General features: G+C 32.7%; 2 protein-coding genes across 3 annotated transcripts in view; one reads left to right on the top strand and one right to left on the bottom strand.

Annotated features, from left to right (window-relative positions):
* Nucleotides 1-22: 22 nt before the first annotated feature.
* On the bottom strand, nt 23-7,093 carry LOC145725204 (protein lin-52 homolog). Of its 2 annotated transcripts, none has more exons than XM_081973854.1 (4): nt 7,045-7,093; nt 6,747-6,902; nt 6,565-6,669; nt 23-280 (listed from the first exon to the last, which is right to left on the bottom strand). In XM_081973854.1, the coding sequence occupies exons 1-4, from the start codon at nt 7,076-7,078 to the stop codon at nt 120-122; spliced, it is 456 nt and encodes a 151-aa protein (XP_081829980.1). In that variant the 5' UTR covers nt 7,079-7,093; the 3' UTR covers nt 23-119. The 2 variants fall into 2 exon arrangements, with proteins under 2 accessions (XP_081829980.1, XP_081829982.1); XM_081973856.1 differs by having other exon boundaries at nt 6,747-6,839; nt 7,045-7,087.
* A 750-nt stretch (nt 7,094-7,843) lies between these two features.
* simj (transcriptional repressor p66-beta simjang) overlaps nt 7,844-12,338 on the top strand; it is a 35,285-nt gene continuing 30,790 nt past the window's right edge. The window contains exons 1-2 of the mRNA XM_081973829.1: nt 7,844-8,675; nt 10,792-11,055. Coding sequence (XP_081829955.1) covers nt 8,638-8,675; nt 10,792-11,055 — 302 coding nt within the window. The 5' untranslated portion in view covers nt 7,844-8,637. The remainder of the gene's footprint in view (nt 8,676-10,791; nt 11,056-12,338) is intronic.

The following is a 12,338-nucleotide window of genomic DNA, read 5'->3' as shown; positions in this document are numbered from 1 at the left end:
GGCGACATTGAAACCCAGAAGGTAAGTAAAAAAAAAGAATATATTACCAGAACAAAGCAAAGGTACCTAAAACTACTAAAATAATATCACAGAAGAATGAAGTGTTAACTTTTAGGATGTTATTTCTCTTTTGTGTTGTTTTTTTTATTGTTATTATTAAAGATGTTCAGGTATTTGCCTCGGGTAACTTCTTTTGACTCCTCCACTCCCAGCTGATAGGCGATGTCGTGCAACTCCTTAACCTTGCCGATGAAACCAGCTATAGGTAAAGCCGCTAGCTCTGAAAATAACAGTATTATATAAAATTAGTTGTTGAACAATCAAAAACATGGCGAATTTGTTTAGTTTGATATCTTTCAAATGCTTCAAATTGTTAACTAAAATGTGGCAAGCTTTATAAAGTTTTTATTAATTAACATGGAAGTTAAGGACGTGACGAATAAAGTTAGGTAGGGGCTTCTGTTGCACCATCTGAATTTTGATCCCTAACTAACTTTAGGTGTTACCTATTTTAGGTGATAGTTTCTGAGCCCCTAACGACTCCGTAAAAATAACTGTCAGCAGAGTGACAGAAATTTTAGGTTGTTGGGAAATTATTTCTTAAATTAACAGTAAAATTAGTATTTTACTATTTTTTAATATAATGATTATATTATATTATATTATATTATATTTTTATTATTTAAACTGCCTCAGAATGCCTTCAAATGTTTACCTAGACATTTGTGGGCACTGGTATTGGGACAATGATAAACCTTGATGAAATACACCTTTGATTTGGTTTTGGTCACGTGGCACTTTTTAGGTCACATTAATTAAGTAGCATGTCTGTTTTTACAATTTGTACATGACAAGGGTCAAAATGTCATAAGGAATAATGATTAAAAAAAAAATTACTTCCGCAGGTTACCTGATTGCTTTTCCAAATTTTGAAGACCCAAAGGCTTAAAATTCATTTTAAATTGATTTTCTAAGGTCAGGTGAACAAACAAAAATATTTTTTGTACGATTGTCTGAAATTACGGGTTATATTTTGACGTTTAAACGAATCTTCCAACTGTCATAGTAACCTAGTTAGCACGTGTCAAATAAAAACACCTATCATTTAAAAGAAACAGTTGAAAAATTAAATATAAAGTATTTTAAATTTAGACAGTGGCAAAATTGTAAGAACTACGTCACGTGACTTTGATAATTCAATTTTTGAGCTTGCAACACTGTAAAGTCTAGTTGACATTGTCAAAAACAGTCGAGTTCGATTTTCAACTTGAAACGTATCGCACGTCTGTTTCGTGGGCGCCATTTTTTTGTCGCTAAGAAACCACGTTTCTTGAAACGGTGTTCAGAGAAATTTGAAGTTGACGACCGAATTCCGCAGCCGATCGAGTGGAAATGTGGGGCCTCTAAGGGGAAACGTCGATTCCTAAAGGTCTACGGGGAATTGTCTTGTGCGGTGCACTTCCAAGAGGCGGAAAGGGTGAAAACCTAGGTCAAGACCACGTGGATGTGACAGTGACGGTTATAGTTTCCACGAGGAATGACTATATCTTTCACTCGGATCGTGCCCTTAAGGCGATTTTTAGTCTTATTTACGCAAGCGGGAGAGATGAGAGTTTCTCAGACGCACGCAAGTGCCTCTTCCGCGGAACTTATGTAATCGTGTATCGCGTAATCGCGTTATTTTAATCTGGCTGAACGTCTCACTGACGAGTGGCCATCGTAACTACAACACACACACACAAAAACAGTCACGTGACCTTCAAAACGCAGTTTAAACTTTCGAAAATTGATAAATAAAATTTAGACAGTTGTAAAAACTTAAATTGCAAAATACACGTCACGTGACATGGATAATTCAATTTTTGAGCTTGCAACACTGTAAAGACTAGTTGACATTGTCAAAAACAGTCACGTGACCTTCAAAACGCAGTTTAAACTTTAGAAAATTGATAAATAAAATTTAGACAGTTGTTAAAACTTAAGTAGCAAAATACACGTCACGTGACTTGGATAATTAAATTTTTGAGCTTGCAACACTGTAAAGTCTAGTTGACATTGTCAAAAACAGTCACGTGACCTTTAAAACGCACTTTAAACTTTGGAAAACTGATAAATAAAATTTAGACAGTTGTAAAAACTTAAATTGCAAAATACACGTCACGTGACTTGGATAATTCAATTTTTGAGCTTGCAACACTGTAAAGACTAGTTGACATTGTCAAAAACAGTCACGTGACCTACAAAACGCAGTTTAAACTTTGGAAAACTGATAAATAAAATTTAGACAGTTGTAAAAACTTAAATTGCAAAATACACGTCACGTGACATGGATAATTCAATTTTTGAGCTTGCAACACTGTAAAGACTAGTTGACATTGTCAAAAACAGTCACGTGACCTTCAAAACGCAGTTTAAACTTTGGAAAACTGATAAATAAAATTTAGACAGTTGTAAAAACTTAAATTGCAAAATACACGTCACGTGACATGGATAATTCAATTTTTGAGCTTGCAACACTGTAAAGACTAGTTGACATTGTCAAAAACAGTCATGTGACCTTCAAAACGCACTTTTAACTTTAGAAAATTGATAAATAAAATTTAGACAGTTGTTAAAACTTAAACTGCAAAATACACGTCACGTGACTTGGATAATTAAATTTTTGAGCTTGCAACACTGTAAAGTCTAGTTGACATTGTCAAAAACAGTCACGTGACCTTTAAAACGCACTTTAAACTTTGGAAAACTGATAAATAAAATTTAGACAGTTGTTAAAACTTAAGTTGCAAAATACACGTCACGTGACTTGGATAATTCAATTTTTGAGCTTGCAACACTGTAAAGACTAGTTGACATTGTCAAAAACAGTCACGTGACCTTCAAAACGCACGTTAAACTTTGGAAAATTGATAAATAAAATTTAGACAGTTGTAAAAACTTAAATTGCAAAATACACGTCACGTGACTTTGATTATGCAATTTTTGAGCTTGCAACACTGTAAAAGCCAGTTGACATAACCTAACCTATCATTTAAAAGAAACAGTTGAAAAATTAAATATAAAGTATTTTAAATTTAGACAGTGGCAAAATTGTAAGAACTACGTCACGTGACTTGGATAATTCAATTTTTGAGCTTGCAACACTGTAAAGTCTAGTTGACATTGTCAAAAACAGTCACGTAACCTTCAAAGCGCACTTTAAACTTTGGAAAATTGATAAATAAAATTTAGACAGTTGTAAAAACTTAAATTGCAAAATACACGTCACGTGACTTTGATTATGCAATTTTTGAGTTTGCAACACTGTAAAAGCCAGTTGACATAACCTAACCTATCATTTAAAAGAAACAGTTGAAAAATTAAACATAAAGTATTTTAAATTTAGACAGTGGCAAAATTGTAAGAACTACGTCACGTGACTTGGATAATTCAATTTTTGAGCTTGCAACACTGTAAAGACTAGTTGACATTGTCAAAAACAGTCACGTGACCTTCAAAACGCACGTTAAACTTTGGAAAATTGATAAATAAAATTTAGACAGTTGTTAAAACTTAAGTTGCAAAATACACGTCACGTGACTTTGATTACGCAATTTTTGAGCTTGCAACACTGTAAAGACCAGTTGACATAACCTAACCTATCATTTAAAAGAAACAGTTGAAAAATTAAATATAAAGTATTTTAAATTTAGACAGTGGCAAAATTGTAAGAACTACGTCACGTGACTTGGATAATTCAATTTTTGAGCTTGCAACACTGTAAAGACTAGTTGACATTGTCAAAAACAGTCATGTGACCTTCAAAACGCACTTTAAACTTTAGAAAATTGATAAATAAAATTTAGACAGTTGTAAAAACTTAAATTGCAAAATACACGTCACGTGACTTTGATAATTCAATTTTTGAGCTTGCAACACTGTAAAGTCTAGTTGACTTTGTCAAAAACAGTCACGTGACCTTCAAAACGCAGTTTAAACTTTGGAAAATTGATAAATAAAATTTAGACAGTTGTAAAAACTTAAATTGCAAAATACACGTCACGTGACTTTGATTATGCAATTTTTGAGCTTGCAACACTGTAAAGACCAGTTGACATTGTCAAAAACAGTCACGTGACCTTCAAAACGCACGTTAAACTTTGGAAAATTGATAAATAAAATTTAGACAGTTGTAAAAACTTAAATTGCAAAATACACGTCACGTGACTTTGATTATGCAATTTTTGAGCTTGCAACACTGTAAAGACCAGTTGACATAACCTAACCTAACCTAACCTACGAGGGGTGTGACACTTCAATAATATTTGGGTCACTCACCAAATAATATTAATAATATGCAATAATCTTACTAATCTTGATAATCCAATAATATAGTACATAATGCAATAATACTAATAATAATCTGAATAATACGAATAATACCCCATAATATAAATAATGCAGCATAATCTTGATAATACCACATAATCCAATAATATAGTAAATAATCTGAATAATACGAATAATACGGCATAATATGAAAAATCATAAAGAGGTGAGAATTGTTGGTTATTAAGAATAAATATAAACATTTTAAACCAACTAAACCAACTGAAGATTGAAAAGTGTAGAAATAATTATGCAGGTATGTTTTTTTTGCTTGGTTATTATAAGGAGCTTTTTGCTCGGCTTGTGACAATAATAAACTGACAATTTTTTTAATTTTATTTATTTATTCCCTAAGTATTTTGCCAAAATGTATTTATCGCCTTTAAATTAATAATTTATGCAATTACATATTAAATTACTAGCGGGTGATTAAATAAGAAACAACATGGGTAGTATTGAGGAAATTGAAACTGATACATGTTCGAAACAAAAATGAAATAAAAAAATATGACCATAAAAACTTCGATCAAAACACATTCAAAATATTGAAGTGATTGGTTCGCACATCTACGTGAAACCAGTAGTAAACTCGGATTTTGTTATGACAGCTTTATTTACTGATACCATTTTTGTATTCTAAATTATAATCTAAACAATTTTCAACTTACTCGTTTGCGCTTAAACTTTTGCGCTTTTGCAATAATATTGCATCATTAATATAATATGTAATAATCCAAATAGTAAAGAATAATCCTTAATAATACGCTAATCAAGCAATAATACGTATAATATCAGTATTATTTGGAATAATACAATAATACGGGTATAATACCAATATTATCAATAATATCGCATAATATTGAATAATCTATGATAATCCTCGTATTATATAATATGGGCCCAAATTTAAGAGAGTGTCACACCCCTCGCTAACCTATCATTTAAAAGAAACAGTTGAAAAATTAAATATAAAGTATTTAAAATTTAGACAGTGGCAAAATTGTAAGAACTACGTCACGTGACTTTGATAATTCAATTTTTGAGCTTGCAACACTGTAAAGTCTAGTTGACATTGTCAAAAACAGTCACGTGACCTTCAAAACGCACTTTAAACTTTGGAAAATTGATAAATAAAATTTAGACAGTTGTTAAAACTTAAATTGCAAAATACACGTCACGTGACTTGGATAATTCAATTTTTGAGCTTGCAACACTGTAAAGACCAGTTGACATTGTCAAAAACAGTCACGTGACCTTCAAAACGCACTTTAAACTTTGGAAAATTGATAAATAAAATTTAGACAGTTGTTAAAACTTAAATTGCAAAATACACGTCACGTGACTTTGATTATGCAATTTTTGAGCTTGCAACACTGTAAAGACCAGTTGACATTGTCAAAAACAGTCACGTGACCGTTAAAATGTGGTTTAAACTTTAAAAACTTGGTAAAATAAATTTGTCTGATAGTTGTAAAACCTGAAATTGAAGAAGCACATCATGTGACTTTGATTATGCAATTTTAAAGTTTGCAACACTGTAAAGTTCAGTTGACACCTGTCAAAAACAGTCACGTGACCTTAAAAATGTAGTTTACATTGTTGAAAAATTGGTAAACTATTATAATAATTTGTAATGAATGTTGTTTCAACCTTAATATCATATAACCAAGATTTTACCATAATAATTACATGTGCGGTCAATTTTGTTATATTGATACACTATATTGTCTACTGCTTGGTCTACTATAATGTATTCCTTAAAATATCGCAAAATTTTCTTTATTTAGCTCAAAACTCCAATGAAAATATCACAAAACATTTTGAAATATACAGTCAATGCCTCAAAATTCTATGAAATGCCTCCTAACACCCTGTAATGCCTTGTATTACCTCAAAATGCTGGTAATACTGGCAAAGTCCCTCATAATATAAATTTTGCTTTTTCCCTGAAATCTGTATTTAGGAAGAAATTGCTGAAAATGTACTACATAGTTCATAGTTTACCATGATGCTATTTCTTTTGTATTAGTTGATAATGTACATTGTACTGTATCCAAATCACAACAAAACTCTTGTTAAACCTCCTAAGCATGAAACCATTATTCAGCAAAGAGATAAATGAGCAGAATGAGAAAATTAAAATTAGATATTTGTTATTAATTAGAGAGTATGTGCAAGTTAAGAAACTGGACTTACGATGCATATAATTTTGATCTTCTTCAGTAAACTCCTTGGAATATGGCTTCTTGGGCGGAATGTGGGTGTTGTTGTAACTGTTTATAAAATCGGTTACTCCAGACACTGCAACATGAAAACAAGGTAAAATTCCAGCTCAACTTTAGTCACAAATAATCAACAAATCACCCCCAAATGTTTACCTTTCTCTGGCCACATTTCTGGCGAAGACCTATCCATATTTTCCATGGCAATCAGACTGTTTCCAAACGATTCCAGGTTTTGATCCGCACCATCTACGACAACAACAACAAAGAAATCATTTAGTTTGACAGGTGCACGACAGCAGCCATACGAAACTAGCAAAATTAGATAAAAATTAATCAGTCGAAAGTGCTGAGGCAATTCAGAAATGAAATACAAAACCGCTTTTCCTTACTCGAACAATAATCGTAGGAAAAAACGCTGACAATAAAGGAGAAAAGCGTAATTTTAATTTACCTCGTTCAATGAGCCCGGGTTTATCAGACGCCATCTTGCAATACTGCCAACGTAATGACAGCGCGCCTGTCTAAAAAATGTTCCTAAATTTAAATTTGAGTTTTTAAAATGACTGTCTGGAGTTCTAAACCGTTTTACATTCAAATACGATTTGTCTCAGAATACACGGTACTGTACGGTATTTTAAACTAGTAGCCATACAAAAAAAAATAGTCCTGAAGAAATAACTGGCGGGGAAACGGAAATAAGTGATTTTGGCGGACTTCAAGCAAATGAATTGCGTTGAAGTTGGCATCATTTGGAGTACGTTCGGAATTAGTGCAACAAGAAGAGTACACTGCGCGATATGTTTGGTTTTTAATTTTGAGCTTGCTCACAAAAAGCTTGTAATGTTTTTTTCAGTTTGCCAAATATTGTCACACTCGAGTTTTGACTACGATTCACCAACGAAATCAATATTAGATTTTTATATTTTTAATTTGTACCGAATTTTAAACTATTTTCCAACTAAAAAAGCCCACTTGAAGTGAGAAAATGACTGTTTTGCAAGAGCGTCAATTAAACGACAATGTTCACCTTTCTTCATAAGTATGTTATCTTCTTTTTAAATTTTAACAAATATTTCATATGTGATGATGGTTAAAACTGTTAAAAGGCAGGCAAAACTGACAAAGCCCCGTTCAAACGAAAACATGCACGGAACGCCCTATTTATTGAACCATTTTGACATTAGTGACAAAACATATGATAGTTGACAGTTGACGCAACGTGAACATATGACACATGTCATCTTTGTGGCCATGTTGAATTTAATCACCAGTCGCCAGTCGGTTTGTTTTTTTAACATCAAAAGGAGGATTGAATTTTAATTCCGGCGGATATTTTTCCATAAACTATCGCTGTTTGTAACCGTAATTACTATTCGCGTGTGCCCTAAATTTGATTGGCGATTGAAATTCGAGTGGAGTACTACCGAAACTCGTTACTCGATCTACCTGAAATAAAAATTAGTAAAGCCGATTTTATTATCCATAAAATGTATAGTGTATGTGTGTGTACGGGGAGATAATCGATTTGTCAACGCCAGGTTTTAGATTACAATTTGGGTTCATTAATTGGCCAAAGGTGCGTTTGGCGTTCATTCAGTGAAAAACGGAAATGTATGGTGTTGGGTGTCGTTTTGATCGGTTTTTCATCGACTTTAAATCGCCGTAAACTGTTTGATGACTAAATTCGATCCCTGGCATTTCAATCAACAAATTGCATGTGGTTTGATAATATGCATATGATCCGCCATTCACATCAAATACTGAATAGTCAAGAATAGTGAACTTTACAAACAGTTAACCGTTATCGAGTGCTGTGCCTTTGAAGCCATAAATTAGCTTCATTAATTATAAATTTTCCCAGTTTTTTGTATGGTGCCAAATTACTTGTGACCTTGTGGATTGATAGCAACTGTAGCTGCAGGTTTTATATAAATGTCTGATCTACATAATCTACCTTTAAAAGCACTTGAATATGGAGGATTAATCAGCATTGCAGTATAATCAATCATTGTTGTTTGCATTAATCAAGATAAAGTTTTGAATTATGGAAGTTGATGAGGCAGTGGTGGACTTGAGCATAGGGTAAGTAGTGATATTTAAGTGCTTTTTTTATTCAGGTGTTGTGTTTATGGCAGGGGCATAGTATTATAAAACTATTAATAAAATTGGAAGAAATTCTATTGGGCCAGGGCTTATAACCCCTGATAACTAATTTTTTAAATCACTCTAAGTGACATTTGCTTATTTACTGATGTAAACAAACAAACGTCAAAACTACAGGGGGCAGAGCAAATTAATAGAGTATAATTTTTGTTTTTTTTTTTAATATAAGAGAGGGAATTTAATACTAGTTATTTATACAAGAAGTGACTCAAACCATTTTTTATTCAGGAAAAGAACAATTAGGTGCATGAGCTTTATATAAATTGCATAAACTGTCATTCATCTAATTGCCATTTTTTGAATTACAAATACATTCTGTATTGAAGTAGGTATTTCTACCCCAAAACATAATTGCATAGGTACTTCATAATTGATTCAAAGTTAGCAAGCAAGTACAATATTCTAAGGGCTGCCAGGTTCAAATACCTGGAGACAATTCCGATTTCTATAGCAAATTGAGTTTAATGTACTTAGCAGAACATTTATGTGATCAGACCAATCTAGAAATTCATCAATCTGCACTCCCAAACATGTTGTGTTCTTGGTTAGTAATTGGCTCCTGTCAGTGAGAAGGTGTATTTCATTAGGTTTGTTAAATGTACCTTGTTTTGTTGAAAAAATAATTACATTTGTTTTTTCCATGTTTAAAGCTAATTAATTTTTTTAAACCACTCAGAAGTCCTAATAAACAGATCTCTTCCAGACTGAATTAAAGTGCTGATTTCCTCCTGATCTATAAGTAAATTTGTGTCATCTGCAAAGTTGACAATTTTTTCATTTTCTTTTGCTAGAATTTAAATCATTCATGTAAATTACAAAGAGTAGTGACCCCCAGAATACTGCCCTAGGCTATTCCCTTTTGATTTTCTTTTATAATTGATGTGTATGGCTTGCCTGCCTTAAATAGTTTAACCTGCTGTTTCCTATGAGATAAGTAAGAATCAAACAAACTTACAGTGCCTTACTTCTAACTCCATAGAGTTTTAATTTTTTTAACAATATTTCTTTATCTACACAATCATATGCCTTAGACAATTCTAAAAATATACCTATTCCTAGTTTATAGTTTTCTATGTGTTCAAGGATATGACTTGTAAACTGAAAAATTGCTGTTTGTACTGATCTTCGGGCAATGTAGCCATGTTGACAACCACTGAAGAGGTAGCACATTATAAAAAAATCGGTTAGCTGTGTCTATAAAACCAATTTAAAATCTTTGAAAAAACTTTAGTTTTTATCACCAACAGAAAATGTAAATAAAGTTTGGTAATTTCAATGACTACACACTCAATTTCTACACTTTTCAATCTTCAGTTAGTTTAGTTTGTTTAAAAAAATGTTTATATTTATTCTTAATAACCAACAATTCCCATGGCTTTATGGTGAAAGTTTCCCTGTAAACTGATAGGCCCATAATATTGATCTAACCCTAACCTGTCTTTTAAAAATTAAACTCAGTAACTCCTTTTAAAATTTTTGTTGGGGACCTATGTAAAATCTATCATCATAAAATATGGCCTAATAACTATCTAGTTTGACATCTTTATTTCGTTTCTCATGTGAAGATCCTTATGCTTGCTCTCATCATCATTGTCACTAAAATTGTCTGACTTGAAAGTTGGTTCACATTCGCAATTAGCACTGTCAGAGCCTTCGAGCAAAAAGAATCAGGAGGTAGCAAATACCTTGTTTGTGCATTAAGAGACCAAGACGGAAGTCGCCATCATTGTCCCCCACATTCACCTACTGCCCAAAGATTTGTTTTGCTTTTCATCCCTTAAAGATTAATTTTTGCAAACTTAAATTAGTTGAATTATTATTAATTGAGTGGATTTGTGAATAGTGGGCAAGGCAGATTGATTATAGCATTGTGTCACTGAATTTCTGACAGTTTATGGCCGCCTTCTTTGATTCTATTGCTATTGCTCCTTTCTGCTATATTTTTTTATTCATTGCCTAACCCAGGTTATTCTACCACATTAAGACTTCTTTATTAATAATCAATAAGTTTTATTTTATCAAATTTTTTGTATAGACCGAACGTGAATCGTTTATCTCCACAATTGCCACCGCCCATGTTACTACCACCCCCAACCATGGTAAATTCGAGGCGAGTTTTGAGGCCTCGAACCGAACCGCGCAGTTACGTAGAATCACCAGACGCCTTAATCAACGGCACCCTCGATAGACGAGTGAACGGTACCGGTTTGGATTTTGCTGATACCGATTCCAGCGATGGAGAAATGCCTCCTCTACCGCCGCCCATCAAGGAATTAAGTCCGGAAGAACTGAAACAAAGGTACACAAATTAGATTAAATTTAATTTTAAATTGTTAGCCTCATTATTAGCTGGATGAAAATGGATATTGTGGCAGTGATAGCTGTCACAGTTTTTTTGACATTTCTCATGGAATTTATTCCTGAAGGCGAACTCTCTAACGAATAGCAAGGAAATTTCTTTGCTGTCATAGAAAACCCTTCTCTATTGTAATATATGGTACTCTCTACGTTTCAATTGGTGACGATCGGCACTCAACGTAGCTATTCGGGTTGTGTAAAATAGAAAGACCAAATGATGTCTTGCTATGATTTTATCTCTCTTGCAGCTATGAAATTTTGTATTTACCAATCTTTCTTTTCCGTCCTCTTCTAAAACTCAAATGTTTTGTTTTTTAACCTTTATGCCCGTCAGTGTCAACATTGTGTCAATAAGGTTGGGTTGGGGACCAATTGATTGCGTTTGCACCCCCTTTCTTTGTTTTTGAGTTTTTAGTCAAAGTGTTAATGCATCTATTAGTTGTTGTTTTTGAGGTGTAAGCTGTTCATGATGGAATGGTGGTGTTATGGTTATATGAGTTCCATCCAACACAGTCCCATCCTATTTCCTTCACAAAATGCATAACAATTGGTAGCATGTTTACAAGGAACTGAGAAATATTAATGGTCTAACAAGAAAATAAGAAACTGAAGACAGAACTACAATAAATAAAACCAACAACAATAATGGGAACAAAACAGACTATTTTAGAATGCAAACTTTGAAATACATGATTAATTCGAGATTAATTTTTGAGAAAGAAAGCAAAAAACGTAGAACTATACTATTCAAATTATTGTCATTGATACTTGTCATTAACCCTGAATAGGAGGACCGGATAACTTTCATACTTCAATTTCTCTGTCAAATGGCATTTGTGTTTAACTTGAAAAATTTTTAACTTTCGTAAAACTTGTTATAGTAACGTCAAGGTTAAAATATGACCAAATAAACTGTGCATATAACAAGCGTGTGTCAAAGCGGAATTTATATTTATGTTGCAAAATAAATTAAGTCTGGGGTTCCTCCTAGAAAAATATTGTTCCTAACTCTTGTCTTTTCTGCACTTGACTTACTTTGCACACTTGTTAGGAAAACTACCTATTTCAAATTATCTGAAGAAATTAAATGTTTTCTAAATCTCATTTTATTAAGACATCAGGCAACTTTTCTCCCATTTAATCAAATCTGTAAATATTTTTTGTGTTATTAATTTATACAGAAGTCGATCAGAAGTAGTAGCCGGTTTGAATATTTCATCAACA

Source organism: Ips typographus, linkage group LG2 (genome assembly GCF_016097725.1).
Source record: "Ips typographus isolate SLU linkage group LG2, UJ_Ityp_2.0, whole genome shotgun sequence".
Lineage (NCBI taxonomy): Eukaryota > Metazoa > Arthropoda > Insecta > Coleoptera > Curculionidae > Ips > Ips typographus.
The sequence above is the reverse complement of the archived record's forward strand: the minus strand, read 5'-3'. Positions and strand labels throughout refer to the sequence as shown.